This window comes from Culex quinquefasciatus, chromosome 2 (genome assembly GCF_015732765.1).
Source record: "Culex quinquefasciatus strain JHB chromosome 2, VPISU_Cqui_1.0_pri_paternal, whole genome shotgun sequence".
Lineage (NCBI taxonomy): Eukaryota > Metazoa > Arthropoda > Insecta > Diptera > Culicidae > Culex > Culex quinquefasciatus.
This window is the reverse complement of record NC_051862.1, coordinates 179,111,403-179,133,283: the sequence shown is the minus strand read 5'-3', so window position 1 is coordinate 179,133,283 and position 21,881 is coordinate 179,111,403. Positions and strand designations below refer to the sequence as shown.

The window sequence follows — 21,881 nt, the reverse complement described above, 5'->3', positions numbered from 1 at the left end:
CGTCCAAATTCAACATTCTAGAATCGCGGTGAGATGAAATACACACGTGAAACTAATTGCAATTTGTAGAAAGGTCGCCATATGGTTTCGATAAAGTTTGGTTTTGCTGATTGCAATAACATCTTTCGAAGGACGTCATAAAAGCTTTATGAAACATATGCCAAGTAACCATCCAGCACTAACAAAAGTCACAAATCAGCAGTAAATTGGCACCTCTATTGCTGATTAGCCATTCAACAGCATTGGTTAATGCGAATCAGCACTTATTTAACTGCACTGTCAAAAGCTGTTATAGTGCTGATTTAAAGCCACGACTGGCAACACCTTCCAGATTTTTCATAAAACTGGAAACACGATTCTGGTTATGAGTGAAGAGTGAGAGAGAGGGAAAAAGCAAAACAAACTGTTCGCTCAATCTTGCTCCTTCAAGTGGGCAGATATTTTTGAAAATTCGCTCAAATCCGCTCAAATCTTTCCTTATTTTGCAATGTTTTCATGTAAGTATATGAAATAACTCGAAACATTAGCAGTTTTCAACATTATTCATTTTCAGTTTTCCAAAATCGTCTCGTTTCAACAATTCCAGGGAAAAGGCAGCTGAAGGTCCTGCGATCAACCCCACCTGGGTAAATGTCCGGAACGTGCAAGGAAGTTGAATGTACGGTGTTTGACGACGATCCGGGAGGCAGAAATTTGGTTTACGTGAACCGTGCGAAAAATAGCTGATTAAAAAGAATGTCCTAGTTCACAGGAGGTAATTGTAGGAAAATCAAATAAATGTAAGAAGTGATTTATTGTATACAAAAATGCTTTATATTTAAATATGGTTTTTCAAATAAAACAATTGTTTTCCATTGTTTTCAAAAGAAGAAAAGAGAAAACCTTGTGATTTTGTGTTGACACGAACTAATAACTAGCTATAAAAACACATCAAACATTGCTTCTCATTTAGCCGTGAGGACACGGGCTCTAGAATCACCACATCAGCGACGTCAACTAACTACCATAATCCTTGCATCACAAATCTTCTAAAAAAATCGTCTTCGTACATTCAGCAGGCAGTCGGTAACGCAGTATAGTAAAAAACCAAAAATAGAATAGAGAGAGCGTGAGGGGAGCACTATTTTTGCCTCTCTGTTTATTTTTTATTTTGACATTTTCCGCAGGGTTGAACATCAAAGGCAGAAAACAGCACTTAACCAGCCGAGTAAAGTCCAAAAGCGGCCATTATTCAGCACTATAGTAGCTGTTAGTGCTGAGGCAAAAACTGTTTAGCTTTTACCCGTAGCGGTAAAAGCGCATTTAGTGCCGAAGTATAGCTGGTTATTAGTGCTGGATGGTTACTTGGGATAGTTTATGTTTGCAACATATGGTCATTATAAATCTGTCAACGATCTAAAAAAACATTGTGTACAAACATATCGATTCGTAGAAAATTCTAGAATTAAATTTTGAAAATATGAGTCACACAAAACATGGAAATAATTCCGTTATGTTTGTTTTATCAAGTAATTTGCTATCACGTTTGAGCGTTTGCGTAAAACAAGATTTCCGTTTGTTCTAACCGTGCTTCGAGAAAAGTTTGTACGTAAACAGCTGCGACTACGCTCGTGTGAAATGGAACAAACAATAAAATCTTTTGTTGCTAAATGTGATGAAATTAAGATTGTTCGAGCAAGTTGTTTGGTGTTGAGGATATTCGAGCTTCCTATAAATACCTCAATCCAGGTTTTCGAAAGGTATCAGTTCTCGCTTCGAAGTCACTGAGCAGTCTCCTCCAAGATGAAAGCCTTCCTGGTTGTTGCATTCTGTGTCTGCCTGTTGGCGGTAAGTTCCTAAGAAAAGGATTTAGCTAACCCTTACTTAAAATCCTACTCATTCCACCCTTACAGGCCTCCACAGCATCTCCTGCTCCCCAATTGTCAACGGCCTTGTCGACTCTGCAAGGCGTGACATCGTCACTGCAAACAACCATCACCAACCTGTTGACGCAGATCCAAACCGCTTTGGCGAGCAATGCCTTGACCGCTGCCGCCGCTTCGGCTCTGACCCAACTCCAGTCGACTGTTACAGGCCTTCAGTCAACGCTGAACAGCATCGTTAGCAACGGATTGACCGCTCTTCCCACGACTCTCACCAGCGGCCTGAGCACCGTTGCCGCCGGAGTGCAGACTGCCCTGAACACTGCCAACACCCAGCTCAACTCGGTCATCTCGGCCGGAACCGGTGCTTCGACGACTCTGATCAACCAGCTGACCGCGGCGACTTCCAATCTGAACACCGTTGCTTCATCGTTGACGACCCAGGTGAATGCGCTGCTCACCCAGCTGAGCGGTGTGCTGACTGGTCTGCTCGGAACCGTCACTGGAACTCTGAACGGACTTCCGACCCTGTTGACTGGACTTTTGGGATAGATCGCTTGAGATTTAAATCATTTGCATGCAATAGTTAATTTATTTTCGAAAAAATAAATATTTATTCTTCATCAGCAACTTATGCATTTTGATTGGTGTCCAAAATCAAATCTCCAAGATCCAAGACACTGTTGGCGATGCCCAAACTTTTTTAAAAGGACCGTTACCTAAAACAAGCATCTAATTTTTTTGAACGCATATGTAACTCAAGGCGACGGTACGACGTTATAAAAAAGTAACGATATTTTTCCCATATATGGCGGTAAGTTCCAAAGAAAAAGTTTTCGGTCAACTTTTATCAATTTCCTGTTGAAATACACCTTACAGGCCACAAAATCGTCTCCTGCTCCCACCACTGACTTGTCATCTCTTCAAACCACTACTTCGCAACTGCAAACGTCCATCAACAAATTGCAGGCGAAGATCCAGGCAGCTAGGGCAGGTCATGAATTGTCTAGCACCGATGAATCCGATCTAACCCATCTCCAGAACGTAGTCACAGGCCTCCAGACGACGCTAACCAACGTCATTAGCAGTGAATTGGCTATAGCCGTGACCCAAATAACACCAATAGATTGAATAATTATCTATCTATTGCGTTGTGTTTACCGCAGAGAAGATTCTGAGAACGGATCACATTTCACAGAATCTACAGGGGAGGAAGGATGCGTGGACATACCGTACCAAACGCTCCGATCCAAAATTGTATGGAGACAGGTTCCAACCAGAACCGGTGCACTGAGCTGATGTCAAATGGTGGGTAATTGGGACCGGCTCCGGTGCCCCGTAGAACTTAACTATGTCTATTTTTTTTTGCGGGATGCTGTATGAGGGTGATTCCTTGAAGTTTTGTATCGTTTCCGACATTGTTCTGTCGAAAAGTTTTTGTTATATTGACCAAATACCCATATAGGAGGGTCGAGGTACCCCAACGGAATCCGGATTATCTCCGGTAAAAATGGACCATATTTGTCCCCCATTTGACAGTTTAAAATATAGACAAATCTGGATCTTTTGCAACCGGAAGCATGCAATTTGGTCAATTCTACCAAAAGTTATAAGATTTTTAAGAAAAAAAAAAGGGGTCAAATGACTACCCGAGCGTTTGAGTGTTAATAAATGACAAGAAGAGTGCTAGGCGTAATCTCACCTAAGACACTCTCCAGGATCCCTTCGAAAGGTTTGCTGCACTAGGGTTTGATTAGATTAGATTAGATTAGATTGAATAGGAGACTTGTATGGATAAACTAATGATACAAAATTACTTTTTTTTGTCATATGAAATGCATGCATGTTTTATCCAAATAAAAAAAACAACAAAGATATGTCGATTTGCGAAATCGTAGAGAACCACTCAAATGGTAACGAATTACTGATAAAAATGAAGACTATGTGTGTGCTTTCTCTTATCATCAAGTTTTCCGTAGTATGATGGTTACGTTTTGTATTAGCATCTGAAAGGTTGTTGGTTCATACCACGGCAGGTAAGAAATTGTGTTCCCATGTCAATAAATTACCAATACAATCAAACAGCTTCAATTCCCCTCTGTATCGCAAAAAAAAATATGAGGACAATTTTCTTTCAAATGGTCTGCTTCGAATTTTAGTCAGTAAGTGCTCAGTGAAGACAGTGAAACTCTTTTGCCGATCTTGCACTTGAAAATGGCAATTTTTACAAAAAAAAAAATGCAAAACAATATTTGCTGATAAAGAATAAATATTTATTCTCGAAAATAAATTAAGAATTGCATGCAAATGATTTAAATCTCAAGCGATCTATCCCAACAGTCCAGTCAACAGGGTCGGAAGTCCAGTCAGAGTTCCAGTGACGGTTCCGAGCAGACCAGTCAGCACACCGCTCAGCTGGGTGAGCAGCGCATTCACCTGGGTCGTCAACGATGAAGCAACGGTGTTCAGATTGGAAGTCGCCGCGGTCAGCTGGTTGATCAGAGTCGTCGAAGCACCGGTTCCGGCCGAGATGACCGAGTTGAGCTGGGTGTTGGCAGTGTTCAGGGCAGTCTGCACTCCGGCGGCAACGGTGCTCAGCCCGCTGGTGAGGGTCGTGGGAAGAGCGGTCAATCCGTTGCTAACGATGCTGTTCAGCGTTGACTGAAGGCCTGTAACAGTCGACTGGAGCTGGGTCAGAGCCGAAGCAGCGGCTGCGGTCAGGGCATTGCTCGCCAAAGCGGTCTGGATCTGCGTCAACAGGTTGGTGATGGTTGTTTGCAGTGACGATGTCACGCCTTGCAGAGTCGACAAGGCCGTTGACAATTGGGGAGCAGGAGATGCTGTGGTGGCCTGTAAGGATGGAATGAGTAGGATTTTAAGTAAGGGTTAGCTAAATCCTTTTCTTAGGAACTTACCGCCAACAGGCAGGCACAGATTGCAACAACCAATAAGGCTTTCATCTTGGCGGAGACTGTTCAGTGACTTCAAAGCAAGAACTGATACCTTTCGAAAACCTAGATTGAGGTATTTATAGGAAGCTCGAATGTCCTCAACACCAAACAAATTGATCGAACAAACTTAATTTCATCACATTCAGCAACAGAAGAACTCATTGTTTGTCCTATTTTACGCGTGTTAGGTTCAGCTGTTTACGTCCAAATTGATCATTTTTGTTTCGCGGTGAGATGAAATATACACGTGAAACTAATTGCAATTTGTAGAAAGGTCGCCATATGGTTTCCATAAAAAAAAATCAAGGACTTCATAAAAGCTTTATGAAACATAAATCATCGATTTCTATTGATTCACGACCAAAAATCATTTCGCAAAAACATGAACAATCGTTAAAAAATGGGAAACAAAAGCAAATCCTTTTTTTTTCTTGGTTTTCAAATTCAAGATTGCTTGATCACGCATTGGCAAACTACCCTGTAGAAAAAAGACCCTACTGTTCCTAAAATATAATCGGGTTAAGTCGGATGAATCGGCTGACGAAATAGCCGACTAATCGGTCAATGTTGCAACATACGCTTATGGAAATTTAACCCAGACGTAAGCCGACTAATCGGTATTCGCAATCAGCCTACTCGACCATACGAAGTTGGCCGATTAGTAGGTTGATTAAAATTACTGTCCCCGGAGAAATCCGGGAACCTGCGACTTAATGGAGCCGGCGGATGAATAAGCTGCCAAAAAGTAATGGATTACATACCTACAACGTTTCGGCTGCTAGTTCAATCACCTAAAAATAAATTTACGAATTAGAAATCATTGTCTATTTTTTAGAACTTCCGGACAAAGTTCCAAATGTTCTGTGATTAAAATTTATTAGATATTTCATAATAAAAACTTACCCCAAAAGATTTAAGTAAATACCGCTACCTCAAAACTATGTTTTGGTTCATCACCTTGAAAAAAATTAAAAACAAACAAACACTTAAAACAATAAACTTGCCTATTTTTCTTAAAAATGATTATTGAAACACTTAGAAAATACTTACCAAATTTTGTACAAGCTACTTTCTGCTACAACATTGAAAATTGCAGGAATTTCGGTTCAAATTAACGCAGACAATAATTTACTTAAGTCCATTTAGTAAACAACACTAAAACGTATTTCATTGACCGATTCTTCGACCAACTTAGTGTGTTTCCGTGCATGCCCGACTAAAGCCAATCTAATTTGCCGATTAATAGATCGACTGAAACGTTGGCATCGACGCATGCCAACTTAGTAGGTTTACTGGTCGGTCGTTTTAGAAGACACCCGATTTCGTTGGTTGATTGCTCAGATTGAGAACTGTCAAACTTTTTACAGGGTAGTTCATGATTGCAACAAATGATTATTATAAATCTGTCAACGATCTAAAAAACATTGTGTACAAACATATCGTTTTGTTGAAAATTCTAGAATTAATTTTTTTAAATATGAGTCACACAAAACATGGAGATAATTCCGTTATATTTGTTTTATCAAGTAATTTGCTATCACGTTTGAGCGTTTGCGTAAAACAAGATTTCCGTTTGTTCTAACCGTGCTTCGAGAAAAGTTTGTACGTAAACAGCTGATACTTCACTGGTGTGGAATGGAACAAACAAAAAATTCTTTTGTTGCTAAATGTGATGAAATTAAGATTGTTCGAGCAATTTGTTCGATGTTGAGGACATTCGAGCTTCCTATAAATACCTCAATCCAGGTTTTCGAAAGGTATCAGTTCTCGCTTCGAAGTCACTGAGCAGTCTCCTCCAAGATGAAAGCCTTCCTGGTTGTTGCATTCTGTGTCTGCCTGTTGGCGGTAAGTTCCTAAGAAAAGGATTTAGCTAACCCTTACTTAAAATCCTACTCATTCCACCCTTACAGGCCTCCACAGCATCTCCTGCTCCCCAATTGTCAACGGCCTTGTCGACTCTGCAAGGCGTGACATCGTCACTGCAAACAACCATCACCAACCTGTTGACGCAGATCCAAACCGCTTTGGCGAGCAATGCCTTGACCGCTGCCGCCGCTTCGGCTCTGACCCAGCTCCAGTCGACTGTTACGGGTCTTCAGTCAACGCTGAACAGCATCGTTAGCAACGGATTGACCGCTCTTCCCACGACTCTCACCAGCGGCCTGAGCACCGTTGCCGCCGGAGTGCAGACTGCCCTGAACACTGCCAACACCCAGCTCAACTCGGTCATCTCGGCCGGAACCGGTGCTTCGACGAGTCTGATCAACCAGCTGACCGCGGCGACTTCCAACCTGAACACCGTTGCTTCATCGTTGACGACCCAGGTGAATGCGCTGCTCACCCAGCTGAGCGGTGTGCTGACTGGCCTGCTCGGAACCGTCACTGGAACTCTGACCGGACTTCCGACCCTGTTGACTGGACTTTTGGGATAGATCGCTTGAGATTTAAATCATTTGCATGCAATTGTTAATTTATTTTCGAAAATAAATATTTATTCTTCATCAGCAACTTATGCATTTTGATTGGTGTCCAAAATCAAATCTCCAAGATCCACACACTGTTGGTGATGCCCTAACTTTTTTAAAAGGACCGTTACCTAAAACAAAACGACGTTATGAAAAAGTAACGATTTCCCATAAATTTAATTTGATTGTGGGGAATTCCTGGGAAATTTTGCGTACTGCTTTTTTTACAAGAACAAACTGAAAAAAGCAAGTAATTTCAATTGCAATACTGCGCTTTACTAGAAATACTTCAACACTGAGAATCGAACAGTATCAGTTCTCGCTTCAAAGTCATTGAACAGTCTCGTCTAAGATGAAAGTTTTGTTGATTGTTGCATTCTGCGCTTGCCTTATGGCGGTAAGTTCCAAAGAAAAAGTTTTCGATCAACTTTTATCAATTTCCTGTTAAAAAACACCTTACAGGCCACAAAATCTTCAAGCCACTACTTCACAACTGCAAACGTCCATCAACAAATTGCAGGCGAAGATCCAGGCAGCTAGGGCAGGTCCCAGCTCCAGAACGTAGTCACAGGCCTCCAGACGACGCTAACCAACGTCATTAGCAGTGGATTGGCTCGTCGTGACCCAAATAACACCAATAGATTGAATAATTATGTCACTGGATTGGTGCCTGTCTTGAATGAGGCTGAAAAGCAGCTCAACATCTTTATTTCAGCCGGAATGGATGCTTCGCAAATGATGACCAACCAGCTGCTTCAGGCCAATTCTAACCAGCAAAACGGTAATTCGGCGTTAGCAACGCAGTTGAACAGGCTTCAAGATCAGCGGAGTACTCTGGCAAGGTCCTCCGTGTTGGCATGGTTCCAAACATGGACGACGTTCTTGAAAGGCATTTCAAATAATAAGCAACTTCCATAACAATCTATTCAAAAAAGTTCCGCCGTAGCTATACAATAAGATTGCTTCTTTAGAATGTTTAGGATTTAAGATCTTGTGTGAAATACAATGATTAATCATTCTCCCAGCATTCAAATTGAGCTTTTGGCATTGATTTCAACTCCATTTCGAATCACGTGCTAATTAAGTAACCCTTGCCTGCGAGAACACCTTCTGGCGCTGCCGTTTCTCAAGATACAGAATATCATACATTTTCATAGCCATTTTGAATGACCAGTAAAAAAAAAATGTATGGAGACTTGTCTAATCTAATCTAATCTAACACAAATGTCCGATGAAAGCATGCTGGAAAGTCTTGTGATTAGATTACGCCCCAAGTACTTTTCTTGACATTATTAATAATTACAGTACATTCGAGAACACCCGAAAATGTATTACAAAAAATAAAACGGCCAACCCTATTGCGTTGTGTTTACCGCAGAGAAGATTCTGAGAACGGATCACATTTCACAGAATCTACAGGGGATGAAGGATGCGTGGACATACCGTACCAAACGCTCCGATCCAAAATTGTATGGAGACAGGTTCCAACCAGAACCGGTGCACTGAGCTGATGTCAAATGGTGGGTAATTGGGACCGGCTCCGGTGCCCCGTAGAACTTAACTATGTCTATTATTTTTGCAGGATGCTGTATGAGGATGATTCCTTGAAGTTTTGTATCGTTTCCGACATTGTTCTGTCGAAAAGTTTTTGTTATATTGACCAAATACCCATATAGGAGGGTCGAGGTACCCCAACGGAATCCGGATTATCTCCGGTAAAAATGGACCATATTTGTCCCCCATTTGACAGTTTAAAATATAGACAAATCTGGATCTTTTAAAACCGGAAGCATGCAATTTGGTCAATTCTACCAAAAGTTATAAGATTTTTAAGAAAAAAAAATAGGGGTCAAATGACTACCCGAGCGTTTGAGTGTTAATAAATTACAAGAAGAGTGCTAGGCGTAATATCACCTAAGGCAGTCTCCAGGATCCCTTCGAAAGGTTTGCTGCACTAGGGTTTGATTAGATTAGATTAGGAGACTTGTATGGATAAACTAATGATACAAAATTACTTTTTTTTTGTCATATGAAATGCATGCATGTTTTATCCAAATAAAAAAAACAACAAAGATATGTCGATTTGCGAAATCGTAGAGAACCACTCAAATGGTAACGAATTACTGATAAAAATGAAGACTATGTGTGTGCTTTCTCTTATCATCAAGTTTTCCGTAGTATGATGGTTACGTTTTGTATTAGCATCTGAAAGGTTGTTGGTTCATACCACGGCAGGTAAGAAATTGGGTTCGCATGTCAATAAATTACCAATACAATCAAACAGCTTAAAATTCCCCTCTGTATCGCAAAAGTATGAGGACAATTTTCTTTCAAATGATCTGCTTCGAATTTTAGTCAGTAAGTGCTCAGTGAAGTGAGTGAAACTCTTTTGCTGATTTTGCACTTGGAAATGGCAGTTTTTACAAAAAAAAAACATACAAAACAATATTTGCTGATGAAGAATAAATATTTATTTTCGAAAATAAATTAACAATTGCATGCAAATGATTCAAATCTCAAGCGATCTATCCCAACAGTCCAGTCAGCAGTGTCGGAAGTCCACCCAGAGTTCCAGTGACGGTTCCGAGCAGACCAGTCAGCACACCGCTCAGCTGGGTGAGCAGCGCATTCACCTGGGTCGTCAGCGATGAAGCAACGGTGTTCAGATTGGAAGTCGCCGCGGTCAGCTGGTTGATCAGAGTCGTCGAAGCACCGGTTCCGGCCGAGATGACCGAGTTGAGCTGGGTGTTGGCAGTGTTCAGGGCAGTCTGCACTCCGGCGGCAACGGTGCTCAGCCCGCTGGTGAGGGTCGTGGGAAGAGCGGCCAATCCGTTGCTGACGATGCTGTTCAGCGTTGACTGAAGGCCTGTAACAGTCGACTGGAGTTGGGTCAGAGCCGAAGCGGCGGCAGCGGTCAAGGCATTGCTCGCCAAAGCGGTTTGGATCTGCGTCAACAGGTTGGTGATGGTTGTTTGCAGTGACGATGTCACGCCTTGCAGAGTCGACAAGGCCGTTGACAATTGGGGAGCCGGAGATGCTGTGGTGGCCTGTAAAGGTGGAATGAATAGGATTTTAAGTAAGGATCAGCTAAATCCTTTTCTTAGGAACTTACCGCCAACAGGCAGGCACAGAATGCAACAACCAGGAAGGCTTTCATCTTGGAGGAGACTGTTCAGTGACTTCAAAGCAAGAACTGATACCTTTCGAAAACCTAGATTGAGGTATTTATAGGAAGCTCGAATGTCCTCAACACCAAACAAATTGATCGAACAATCTTAATTTCATCACATTTAGCAACAGAAGAACTCATTGTTTGTCCTATTTTACGCGTGTTAGGTTCAGTTGTTTACGTCCAAACTCAACATTCTAGAATCGCGGTGAGATGAAATATACACGTGAAACTAATTGCAATTTTTAGAAAGGTCGCCATATGGTTTTCATAAATTTTGGTTTTGCTGATTGCAATAACATTTTTTCAAGGACTTCATAAAAGCTTTATGAAACATAAATCATTCTATTGATTCGCGACCAAAAATCATTTCGCAAAAACATGAACAATCGTTAAAAAAAACTCCCTTGTGGACCACCGATCAGTGAGGTACTCCTGGATATTAGCTCCTGAAAAGTGCTTTAAAAGTGCAAAAAATGCCTCACGGCAAGAAAAAGAGGCGGTCCTCACCAGCAGGATCGGCAGATTTGAAGAAGCTAAAGAATGCCGAAGCGCTACCTGCAAAGCCAGGCAGTTTGAGCAAGGACGCTCAAAATTCGTCTGGAAACCAGTTCGCTACTCTCCCTGTGGACGTGAGCGAGAAGGAAGAATTTGAACGACGGGAAAAGTTGCCACCCATTTTTGTGAAAACATCGTCATCGGATTCGGTGCGAAAGTGGCTGACCGGATTTATCAAATCTGGTGCTTTACGAGCTTCCATTCGCTTGTGTGCTGATGGACTCAAAATTCTGCTACCTACCAGAAAGGATTACAACTACGTTCGGGATTTCCTGAACAACACCAAGATTGAATACTACAGCCATGACGATCCAGGTAAACGCCCCATGAAACAGGTCCTCCGTGGCCTGTACGACATGGATGTGAGTGTGCTGAAAGAAGAGCTCAAAACTTTTAAGTTGAACGTGATCGAAGTCTTCAAGATGACGAGACACAACAAGGACATCAAATATCGTGATCAACTGTACCTGGTTCATCTCGAGAGAGGATCGACAACGCCGTCTGAGCTGAAAGCAGTTCGGGCAATTTTCAACATCATCGTGACTTGGGAACGTTATCGTCCAGTGCACCGTGACGTGACGCAGTGTTCGAACTGTTTGCAGTTTGGACATGGTGGAAGGAACTGTTTCATCAAGAGTCGTTGTGCAACCTGCGGAGGTGAGCATAAAACTCAAGCATGCGAAACAATCAACGAGAACATCGAAGCTAAATGCTTCAATTGCGGCGGCGACCATTCGACCAAGAATCGAAGCTGCCCAAAACGTGCTGAGTTTGTAAAAATTCGGCAGCAAGCGACGACGAGGCACCAACCAAATCGTCGCAAAACACCACCAGCATACACGGACGTGGATTTTCCTGCTTTGGCGTCACCTGTAGCGGGATCTGTTCGAGTGGTTCCAAATCTGCAGCCATTGCCGTTGAATCAGCGGCAAAAAGTTGCAGAGAATACAACACCTCCAGGCTTCAGTCAGCAACCGAGGGAAAACCAACCAGCATCAACGGATGAAGGCAGCAGTGACCTGTTTTCTCCACAAGAACTTCTGAACATTTTCATCGAGATGACAACAACACTGCGTGGGTGCAAAACTCGTGCGGAACAAGTAAGAACGCTTGGAGGATTTATCTTAAAATACAGTTCGTAGTTTACTCGTTCTAATGATTTTGAATATTTCAATGAATTTATTTTTTTAAGTTTTAAGTTAGGATTAGTTGTTAAAGTGATTTTTTTTCTTTTTTACCCAAATGTATTCGATTAAATGCAATAATGTAAAACAATTTGAAGTAAATAAAATAAATGTTATCAGTTAATAATAAAACGAAAAATACAACAAAGATGAAGAGCATTAGGCCATACCACTTATCATGTAAAAGAAATGTAATTATTATAAGAAAGTTCAATAAAGACATATTTAATTTCAAATTTCAAAAACAATCGTTAAAAAAAAGCAAACAAAAGCAAATCCTTTTTGCCTTCCTCACCTTATTGAGGAAAGGCTATAAAATCACTCGAAAAACGAAATTCTTAATTTGACCTTATAGACCCACCTTCATGTATACATATCGACTCAGAATCAAATTCTGAGCAAATGTCTGTGTGTGTGTGTGTGTGTAGGGATGTGGGTCTGTGCACCAAAAAATATGCACTCGATTATCTCAGCACTGGCTTAACCGATTTGGACCGTTTTGGTCTCATTCGATTTGTCTTGGGGTCCCATAAGTCCCTATTAAAAATTATGAAGTTTACTAAAGTACTTCAAAAGTTATGCTAAAAAAACGATTTTGACTAAAGTCCGGAAGATTGTAAAAAAGGGTGGTTTTTGTAAGAAAACCCGGCATATTATACATTTTCAGAAAGGTATTTAAAAGACCTTTCCAACGCGTCCAAGACATTGAAGATCTGACAACCCTATCAAAAGTTATAAGCACTTGAGTGTTATTTATGCACTTTTTGGAGGCCGGATCTCAGATATTTCGATGAAAACGTTGTCCGGATCTCTCATGCAACCTATCGTTGGATAGGTAATCAAAAGACCTTTCAAACGCGTCCAAGGCATTGAAGATCTGACAACCCTATCAAAAGTTATAAGCACTTAAGTGTTATTTATGCACTTTTTGGAGGCCGGATCTCAGATATTTTGATGAAAACGTTGTCCGGATCTCTCATGCAACCTATCGTTGGATAGGTAATCAAAAGACCTTTCAAACGCGTCCAAGACATTGAAGATCTGACAACCCTATCAAAAGATATAAGCACTTAAGTGCCATTTATGCACTTTTTGGAAGCCGGATCTCAGATATTTTGATGAAAACGTTGTCCGGATCTCTCATGCAACCTATCGTTGGATAGGTAATCAAAATACCTTTTAAACGCGTCCAAGACATTGAAGATCTGACAACCCTATCAAAAGTTATAAGCACTTAAGTGTTATTTATGCACTTTTTGGAGGCCGGATCTCAGATATTTTGATGAAAACGTTGTCCGGATCTCTCATGCAGCCTATCGTTGGATAGGTAATCAAAAGACCTTTCAAACGCGTCCAAGACATTGAAGATCTGATAACCCTATCAAAAGTTATAAGCACTTAAGTGTTATTTTCGCACTTTTTGGAGATCGGATCGCATGATCATCTCATCTTATCTCATAACATTTATGCGACCTATCTTTGGATAGGTAATTAAAAAATCTTTTCAACGAGCACGAATTGGACTGTTTTGTGTCTATTTTGGATAGTACCCTTTAAATGTGAGGAAGGCGCCAACCACCTAAGGGTGGATTAAGTAACGTTTTTTTCTTGGATTTTACAAATTCAAGATTGCTTGATCACGTATTGGCTAACTATAGTTTATGTTTGCAACATATGGTCATTATAAATCTGTCAACGATCTAAAAAAAACATTGTGTACAAACATATCGATTCGTAGAAAATTCTAGAATTAAATTTTGAAAATATGAGTCACACAAAACATGGAAATAATTCCGTTATGTTTATTTTATCAAGTAATTTGCTATCAAGTTTGAGCGTTTGCGTAAAACAAGATTTCCGTTTGTTCTAACCGTGCTTCGAGAAAAGTGTACGTAAACAGCTGCGAGCGAAGTCTCGTGTGAAATGGAACAAACAAAAAATTCTTTTGTTGCTAAATGTGATGATATTAAGATTGTTCGAGCAATTTGTTTGGTATTGAGGACATTCGAGCTTCCTATAAATACCTCAATCCAGGTTTTCGAAAGGTATCAGTTCTTGCTTCGAAGTCACTGAACAGTCTCCTCCAAGATGAAAGCCTTCCTGGTTGTTGCATTCTGTGTCTGCCTGTTGGCGGTAAGTTCCTAAGAAAAGGATTTAGCTGATCCTTACTTAAAATCCTATTCATTCCACCTTTACAGGCCACCACAGCATCTCCGGCTCCCCAATTGTCAACGGCCTTGTCGACTCTGCAAGGCGTGACATCGTCACTGCAAACAACCATCACCAACCTGTTGACGCAGATCCAAACCGCTTTGGCGAGCAATGCCTTGACCGCTGCCGCCGCTTCGGCTCTGACCCAGCTCCAGTCGACTGTTACGGGTCTTCAGTCAACGCTGAACAGCATCGTTAGCAACGGATTGACCGCTCTTCCCACGACTCTCACCAGCGGCCTGAGCACCGTTGCCGCCGGAGTGCAGACTGCCCTGAACACTGCCAACACCCAGCTCAACTCGGTCATCTCGGCCGGAACCGGTGCTTCGACGAGTCTGATCAACCAGCTGACCGCGGCGACTTCCAACCTGAACACCGTTGCTTCATCGTTGACGACCCAGGTGAATGCGCTGCTCACCCAGCTGAGCGGTGTGCTGACTGGCCTGCTCGGAACCGTCACTGGAACTCTGACCGGACTTCCGACCCTGTTGACTGGACTTTTGGGATAGATCGCTTGAGATTTAAATCATTTGCATGCAATTGTTAATTTATTTTCGAAAAAATAAATATTTATTCTTCATCAGCAACTTATGCATTTTGATTGGAGTCCAATAAATTAAATTTGATTGTGGGGAATACGTGGGGAATTTCACGTTAGGCTTTTCTTCGTGTCGGCAAGGCTGACGTCCCAAGTAGCCAACAAGTTCCAAAACAATCTACACAAAAAAGTTTAAAAAAGTTTGCTTTTTGATTTTTTTTAGAATTTTAAATTTGTGTAAATTATAATAAACTATCATTCGGCCAGCATTTAAATTGAGCTTTTGACATATATTTTCAAATCCATTGCAAATCACGTGCTAATTAAGTAACCCTTACCTGCGAAAACACCTTCTGGCGCTGCCGTTTCCGGTTGGCCGCTTCCACCTCCAGCTGTAACCGCTCTTTTTCCGTTTCATTAAGCGTCGCTTGAACGGCGGCAACGTCGTCGGATTCCGGCCCGGAAAACGTTTTCAGGATTTTCAAATTATGAAACGAATGCATCTGCTGCTGTTGCTGCTGCTGCTGACTCGACTGTTGCACCGGCTGTGGCTGTTGCAATGCTTCCGCCCTGGGTTCCCCCCGCGGTCCGTCGTCGGCGTAGTCTTGCTCTCGCTCTTCCTGCTCCTGTTCTTCCTCCTCCTCAGTTTCCTCCTCGTCTCGGTCATCGTACTCGTACTCGGGGTACTCTTCACGGTCGTCTGTAAAGCCCGCCCGAGGCTCGTCCCCGGCAACGACGAGGTTGGCCGACTTGCCCGTCTGCTGGTCGTCGTCATTACCGCCGGAAATATCGCGCTCCACTGTGGAGGATGAGGAGGATGAGGACGATGACCGCGGGTTGTTGCGGCGCCGGTCCCACCGGTTCTCGCTGCCGATAATTAAGTGCTCCTCGCAGTACTTGCTGATGCGGAAATCTACAACGGGAGAAACCAAAAACAGACACGGGTGATTAGGCGCGGTAAGGAAGTGGTGGGATTTATAGGAAAATTACTTTGCTGAATTAAAATATTATATTATCAATGATAAAAACCAGAAACCTTTTTATCAAACGAATAAATTATCTCAAATAGCATTTCTTCGACCAGATACCTCTCGACGCTCTCTAAATCTCACCCCCCAGACCCAATGAAATCCGCGAAATTTGGCTTTTTCCGCGAAATCCCGTGAAATTTTATGTTTTTGTGAAATTGTAACGATTTTTCTCAAAGTATTTTATCTACCTTAAATAGGAATTACAATAATCTTGAGAACTACTGTAGAATTAAACGAGTGATACCCTTGTTCAATTACTAATATGGGGTTAGTGAATTTTGACTGTTTCGTGAAATTCTTGTAATTTATCAATTTCCTCACATTTTTTTTTTCAAATAAAATCATATTTAACATTTCAACCATAAAGACTTTTTAAGTAAATTTTATTAGTTTTCAATTGGAAAGCTTTTTATGAACCATTTGAAGAATTGTTCAAATTTTTCAGTTTTTTTTAGAAAATAACTAAATTTAGTAATATTTTCATTCGCTGTAGTAAAATTTTTATTACTTTTTTATTTGGAAGGTATTATTTCAAAAGAAATTAAAAGAATCAAGCTTTGTTTTATTCAAAATAAAATGAAGATTATTTTTATCTTTCAAATCACCTCTTAAAAACATTTCATTTCACATTTTTTCTGAGTCCTGTTTAATTTTATCGATATTTGATTATTTGGGTTGATGATACTCGTGAAAGTTAAAAAATACCACCTTTTATGTTTTCTATTCTAATTTTGAATAAAAATTTGGATTTCGTTACAAATTATTTTATTTTTGTCTATTGATTTTAAATTTAGTTTTTGAAAAGAGAAGAAAAGGAGAGAAGAAAGCCATAAAAATATTTTGAATGGGCTAAATGCCGCAGAAAATTCAATCTATTTTACTATTTTTTTCTGGACAAAATTGTTAAATTTTGCTTTTATATGAAAATATAAATGTAAACTGATAAAACAGAAACAAATCAGCGAAAACTTTTTAGCGAATATTAAAAAAGCAGTTCAATAAATGAGAATACGCATGCCCTTTATTTTGTTTCAAAATATATGTGTCACCTTCAAATTTAGTGAGGTTTTTTTTAGTTTATTGAAGAATAATATATAAAAAGGCTTAAAAAATAGTTTCTGTGATTTTAACATAAGATTTTCAGAGTTATTTTAACATTTTTCACGTTCCGCGAAATTTGCGTAAAAATTTTGTGTTTTGAAATTGAGGTCCCCGTGAAATTTGCTATTTTCGAGCGTGAAAAATCACTAAGCCTAGATGACGGTACGTTTTTTTTGAGACATTGATAAAAATCATGATAAATTTCACGGAAATTTAAAATTTCATGAATTTCATACTGTCCGCGAAAACGTGAAATTTCACTAACCCTAGTAGGTTTAGTGATTTTTAAAGCTCAAAAAAAGAAAATCTCACGGGTATCATAATTCTATAAAATAACCAATTTCACGGACCAGCAAAATGGTGTAATAACCATGAAAATCTTATATCAAACAAGCTTTACCCGAAAAACTTCGTCTTTTCCTTTTTTCGTTTGTTGACGTTTTTAGCTTTTTCCTTGTTCAGCCTCCTATGATCAAAATTAGATTTTACGCAACTTTTTCCATACAATCTGCAGATTTTCCGGAATCGGTTCCAGAGTGGCCAAAGTGGAAATTTCTTGCATAAGAACCTTCCTTGGGCTTATACGAGCCCAACGCAACAAAGAGCGCCTTGATCCGACGCTCCGTATTGAACTGATTCGCGTTCGAACAAAACCGTCGAAATTTTTTATATATATAGAAGAAGTACACACTTTTTACACTTTATGTTATATTAAACATCAATCTGAATTTCAATTGTTGTCACCAGGGTTGTGAAAATATCACTCTTTCAGTTCTCAGCGACTACAATTATCATGCCCAAAATTCTCATCTCCCAATTTTTACTGCCCTTCTTTCCGTCGCGAAATTCTTAGCAAAAACAATCGTCTGTCTCTATCTCGTGTTTACAGAATCCCACGTGACATTCTCTTTTTCTCTCTCATTTCCACATTTACAATGGAATACCCGATTCGAGTGGTAGTTTGACAGTTCGCTCCATAGGAAATACATTGTTCACTACCAATCGCGTCGGGTACTTCATTATATCCTCTCAACAGAGCGTAGCCCTAGGCGTAGCCACAACACAAAATTTGCTAATGTATTTTAACGAGACGTGGTCGGTTCCCAATCCTCTCTCGCGTTCATTGCGGTTTTCTGAGAAAACAAAAGAATCTTCGGCGAGTTTGCGTAAGCGAGAAAAAAAGAAGGAGTGATAGAAAAAGAATGCTGGCAATCGCGAGATAAAAGAAGAGGACTCACAAGTTATAGTGACGATCGCTATACCATCTGATATTTTGGTGCAGGAATCATCAAATGATAGTTTTTTCTATCACTCTCACTGGTTCACGCCAATTTCGCTCGAGGTACGATTTTTTTATCATTGCTAAATTAGATGATTTTATAAATAAATTTCTAAACAAGATCCAGAGTGGAATTTGCAAAGCAGATAATTCGACCTATGACAAAACGAATAAATATTTAAAGTGTATGTGAATGTGTCTTTAAGTTTCCATTTTGAGATTTCTGAAACAGTTTCGCACAAAGATTTTCTTGAGAAACCGCTACGTCGCCATTCAACCAAATTGTCTCTACTTTAGTTAACGTGACTCAAGGCTCAAACGACACCCACGTCGCGTCACAACGCGCCTCCAGGCTGACTCTGAAAGGAGCATCTCTGACTGACAACGACGATAGCAACTTTCTCGCGAAAGTGCCCTCACGGGATTCCTTTCCGCCTGTTCAGGGCAAAGGGGGTTAGTATTAGCAGATTAACGAGGTGTTATACCAGCTTAAACTAGCTGCCTACTAACCACACCGAAAGACCCCAACGAGTGGGTCCTCAAAGTCGTATGTGTGTGTGCGGTATTGAGTGTGGGTGGTGCTTATAACGATGGTTTAATGGATGCTGAGGGATTTTGAAAACTACTTCACGAGGACAATGAAGGCGAGCGCTTCTGTGAAAGCTTCAAACTTGTAGGTTAAAGCTGTAATTTGAGCTTGTCGAAAATTGCTCACGTTTCAACCGATATCGTTTGCATTGGATACCGCATTCGCGCTAATGTCCGTTTGGGAAGTTCAACAGTTGTTAACTCAACCCGAAATCGTCGAACGAATCCGATACGGACCGTTGGAGTGGTTCTTGTTGTGGTTTATCTGAAAGCTCTCTCTCTCTTTCCCTTCGTATGTTACTGTGGTGTACGATATCCAAACTCGCATAAATTGTGTCGATACACTTGGCGAAACATAAATCACAAACCACACACACAAACGACTGCTGCTTGTTGTATGGGCCATGTTCAACACCAAACTTGTCCAAGGGGTCCCAATGGTCGGTGGTGACGATGTATTCACATGGTCCGGTGCACTTATTGGAAGCAATCCCTCCAGATACGCTCCAGTAGTGTGGTGGTTCTACAAAGGGGAACGAAAGTCAAGTGCCGGAGAACAACGGCAAAGTGTCCTCGAAGTCTCGTGTAATTATTTCGAAAGGTTCCAAGATCGTTCTATTAGATATTTTGCAGAAACAAATCATTACTGGAAACAACTCTCATCTATACACAGCTATAACAGGACACACTCCTAAAGGTAACTCTCCTTTATTGTCAACGCTCAGCATCCTTCTCGACTTCCTTTCAAGAACACAAGCAAAAAAGCCAAGGTGTGAGTACCATCCAGTATTGATTGGTTGCTCGGTGTTGCATTGTCCTACTTTTCAACAGGAGGGACGACACGTTCTAGGTCACGTTCAAGATGAACGACCGGATTTCCACGTGTCATTCAGCAGCCGCCTCTCCATTGTTGTTACATATTCAGAAGGGGGTAGAATGTTGAAGACGTAGTTCATTCATTACATAATGGGGTGCTGAGCAGAGCTGCTCTCTTTGTTGCCGTTCCGGATGGTTCCCTGGGGTTCCAGTGAGCTGCAGCTTTGTGACAAAGGGTCTTATTTGTTTGGATTTTAGATTTATTGAGTGAAAATTTATGCGAAGTAACAAAAAAGGCTTACAGAATCAAACAAAATTTAATATATTTTAAAAATTAATTGGAACACGAAATAACTAACAACAGCACATAATTAAGAAATCTTGGTCACTGATTCACTCAAACTCTCCACAAGATGAAGTTTCCAGCAAAACTATGCTATGAATGCGAAAAACTTAATCCTGCTGCTCTCAGAGAATAAATTTAAATCCCAACGTAAAGAGATACTTTCCCACCCAACTCATTCGAAGTATTCCATCCTCGCAGAACTTAATTAAATTCAGCGGTAAATTTAATTGCAACCTGCAGGTTCTGAAAAATATTTAAGCTCAACCAAGCCATGGTAGCAAAGTAGGACAAGAGTCATAAAGGCAGTAATTATTATTCAGGTTTTTTTAATTTTCATTTTCATATCCAGTTTCCTACCGCAACTCGTTTTGTTCAGCCATTGCACCTCTTAATGATGATTATTATTCTGACGAATTGCAAGTTGCAGTTTAATGTTGCAGAATTACTTTAAAAGTGAGAGACTGAATTTCGGAAACTACAGAAGTTTTATAACAGTTTTTTTTTTCAAATTTGAAATACATGTTTTCGAAATAATATAATCTGTAGAAAAGAAAACGTTTTAACCTGTATGAAATATTAATGACACACAAACCCCCTTTTACCAAGTATCATTCAGCGGCTTCAGGTGTTTTAACGACCATATTCCCACATGGGTCAAGCGTAAAACGAGCGATTTTGGTTAGACCGAGGGTTCACCGGTTGGACAGTCAGGCATAATTGTGGCAAAGGTGGTTAATGTTCGACGTGCTGCATAAGAACCCAGCGGAAGTGGGTTACGGTTATAAAGATTGCTTCGTTCTATATGGGATGATATTTTTTGAACAACCATTAGGGCATAACATTGTTGGCACGATTTGTGTTAAGAACAAAATAAAACATAGATTTTTACAGTTCTTTCCAAAGCAAATAACACCCGTTTTCCTAAACCTAATAAAATTAACTGACTTCATGTTGACCTTAAGGATTCATTCCTTTTTTTACGATCTTGCAACACCCAAAAAACCATGTTGACTTTTGCTCTAAACAACCATGTCCATTACACACAGAGAGTGCACACTTGAATTTACGACGTGCTAGGCAAACACTACAAACACTGACCCTCGCCAGATCTAAAACCAAACTGCCCAAAGGATGCTGAAAATCTGCTCTCCGGAATCTCCGGATGCATCGCCGATCTTAGTGGAAGAATCGTGAAATAAAAATAACAACCATGTGTGCTGAACCATTCCGAAATTTTCCCCTCCCCCTTACGGTATTCGAGAAACTGGGATTTGGTTAGGTTTGGATTGGAATCGAAATATTAACGCCACATTCGATCCGTTTTATGAGCCGTATCGTGAAGGCACACACACACACACTTCCCCTGTCAATTTTGGGAGTTTGGATTTTTTTGTGGGTCTGGAAGAAGCCCAGAAAAGCACGGAAAATTTTATGTTCCGGAGATGACTTTGGGGGTTTTTGAGGCGGGAATAGCACGTAAGAATGAGCTTATGATTTATTTATTTGTTTTATTTTGGATTGAGGTTTTTTTTATCAAACATGTTACAAAGAGCGGTTCTTTAAAAATGAATTTGTTTATCGTTCGCAAAGCTTCCTTAACTTTTTGTTTCTTTTTGATTCAAGTCTATTTTGTCCTTTTAAAAACTGCAATTTAAGACAGATTTTTAAAACGCTTTTAAAAATTTGAATTATTATTAAAAATCAATGATTGAATTTAATTCAAATTTCAATTGTGTATATTTTAACCATTAAAATTTAAAAAAATAATCAAAATGATTTGAT

The 21,881-nt window shown here is 40.3% G+C and overlaps 4 protein-coding genes across 4 annotated transcripts in view; 2 read left to right on the top strand and 2 right to left on the bottom strand.

Annotated features, from left to right (window-relative positions):
- Positions 1–21,881, bottom strand: part of LOC6037005 — a 195,965-nt gene that overhangs the window by 52,872 nt on the left and 121,212 nt on the right. Inside the window, 1 exon segment of the mRNA XM_038256426.1 lies at positions 15,277–15,851. Coding sequence (XP_038112354.1) covers positions 15,277–15,851 — 575 coding nt within the window.
- On the bottom strand, positions 4,169–10,459 carry LOC119767562. Its single transcript, XM_038256431.1, has 2 exons — positions 10,391–10,459; positions 4,169–4,712 (listed from the first exon to the last, which is right to left on the bottom strand). Exons 1-2 carry the CDS (start codon positions 10,433–10,435, stop codon positions 4,191–4,193), a joined length of 567 nt encoding a protein of 188 aa, XP_038112359.1. The 5' UTR covers positions 10,436–10,459; the 3' UTR covers positions 4,169–4,190.
- On the top strand, positions 6,573–7,247 carry LOC119767564. Its single transcript, XM_038256433.1, has 2 exons — positions 6,573–6,658; positions 6,724–7,247. Exons 1-2 carry the CDS (start codon positions 6,614–6,616, stop codon positions 7,243–7,245), a joined length of 567 nt encoding a protein of 188 aa, XP_038112361.1. The 5' UTR covers positions 6,573–6,613; the 3' UTR covers positions 7,246–7,247.
- On the top strand, positions 14,237–14,911 carry LOC119767563. The gene is made up of 2 exons (XM_038256432.1): positions 14,237–14,322; positions 14,388–14,911. The coding sequence occupies exons 1-2, from the start codon at positions 14,278–14,280 to the stop codon at positions 14,907–14,909; spliced, it is 567 nt and encodes a 188-aa protein (XP_038112360.1). The 5' UTR covers positions 14,237–14,277; the 3' UTR covers positions 14,910–14,911.

Excerpts from the sequence above, each read along its gene's own strand:
- LOC119767562 (XM_038256431.1), bottom strand. The coding sequence starts at position 10,435 with ATGAAAGCCTTCCTGGTTGTTGCATTCTGTGCCTGCCTGTTGGCG. Across the intron at positions 4,713-10,390 it reads TCTGTGCCTGCCTGTTGGCG|GCCACCACAGCATCTCCTGC; the intron begins GTAAGTTCCTAA and ends CCATCCTTACAG.
- LOC119767564 (XM_038256433.1), top strand. The coding sequence starts at position 6,614 with ATGAAAGCCTTCCTGGTTGTTGCATTCTGTGTCTGCCTGTTGGCG. Across the intron at positions 6,659-6,723 it reads TCTGTGTCTGCCTGTTGGCG|GCCTCCACAGCATCTCCTGC; the intron begins GTAAGTTCCTAA and ends CCACCCTTACAG.
- LOC119767563 (XM_038256432.1), top strand. The coding sequence starts at position 14,278 with ATGAAAGCCTTCCTGGTTGTTGCATTCTGTGTCTGCCTGTTGGCG. Across the intron at positions 14,323-14,387 it reads TCTGTGTCTGCCTGTTGGCG|GCCACCACAGCATCTCCGGC; the intron begins GTAAGTTCCTAA and ends CCACCTTTACAG.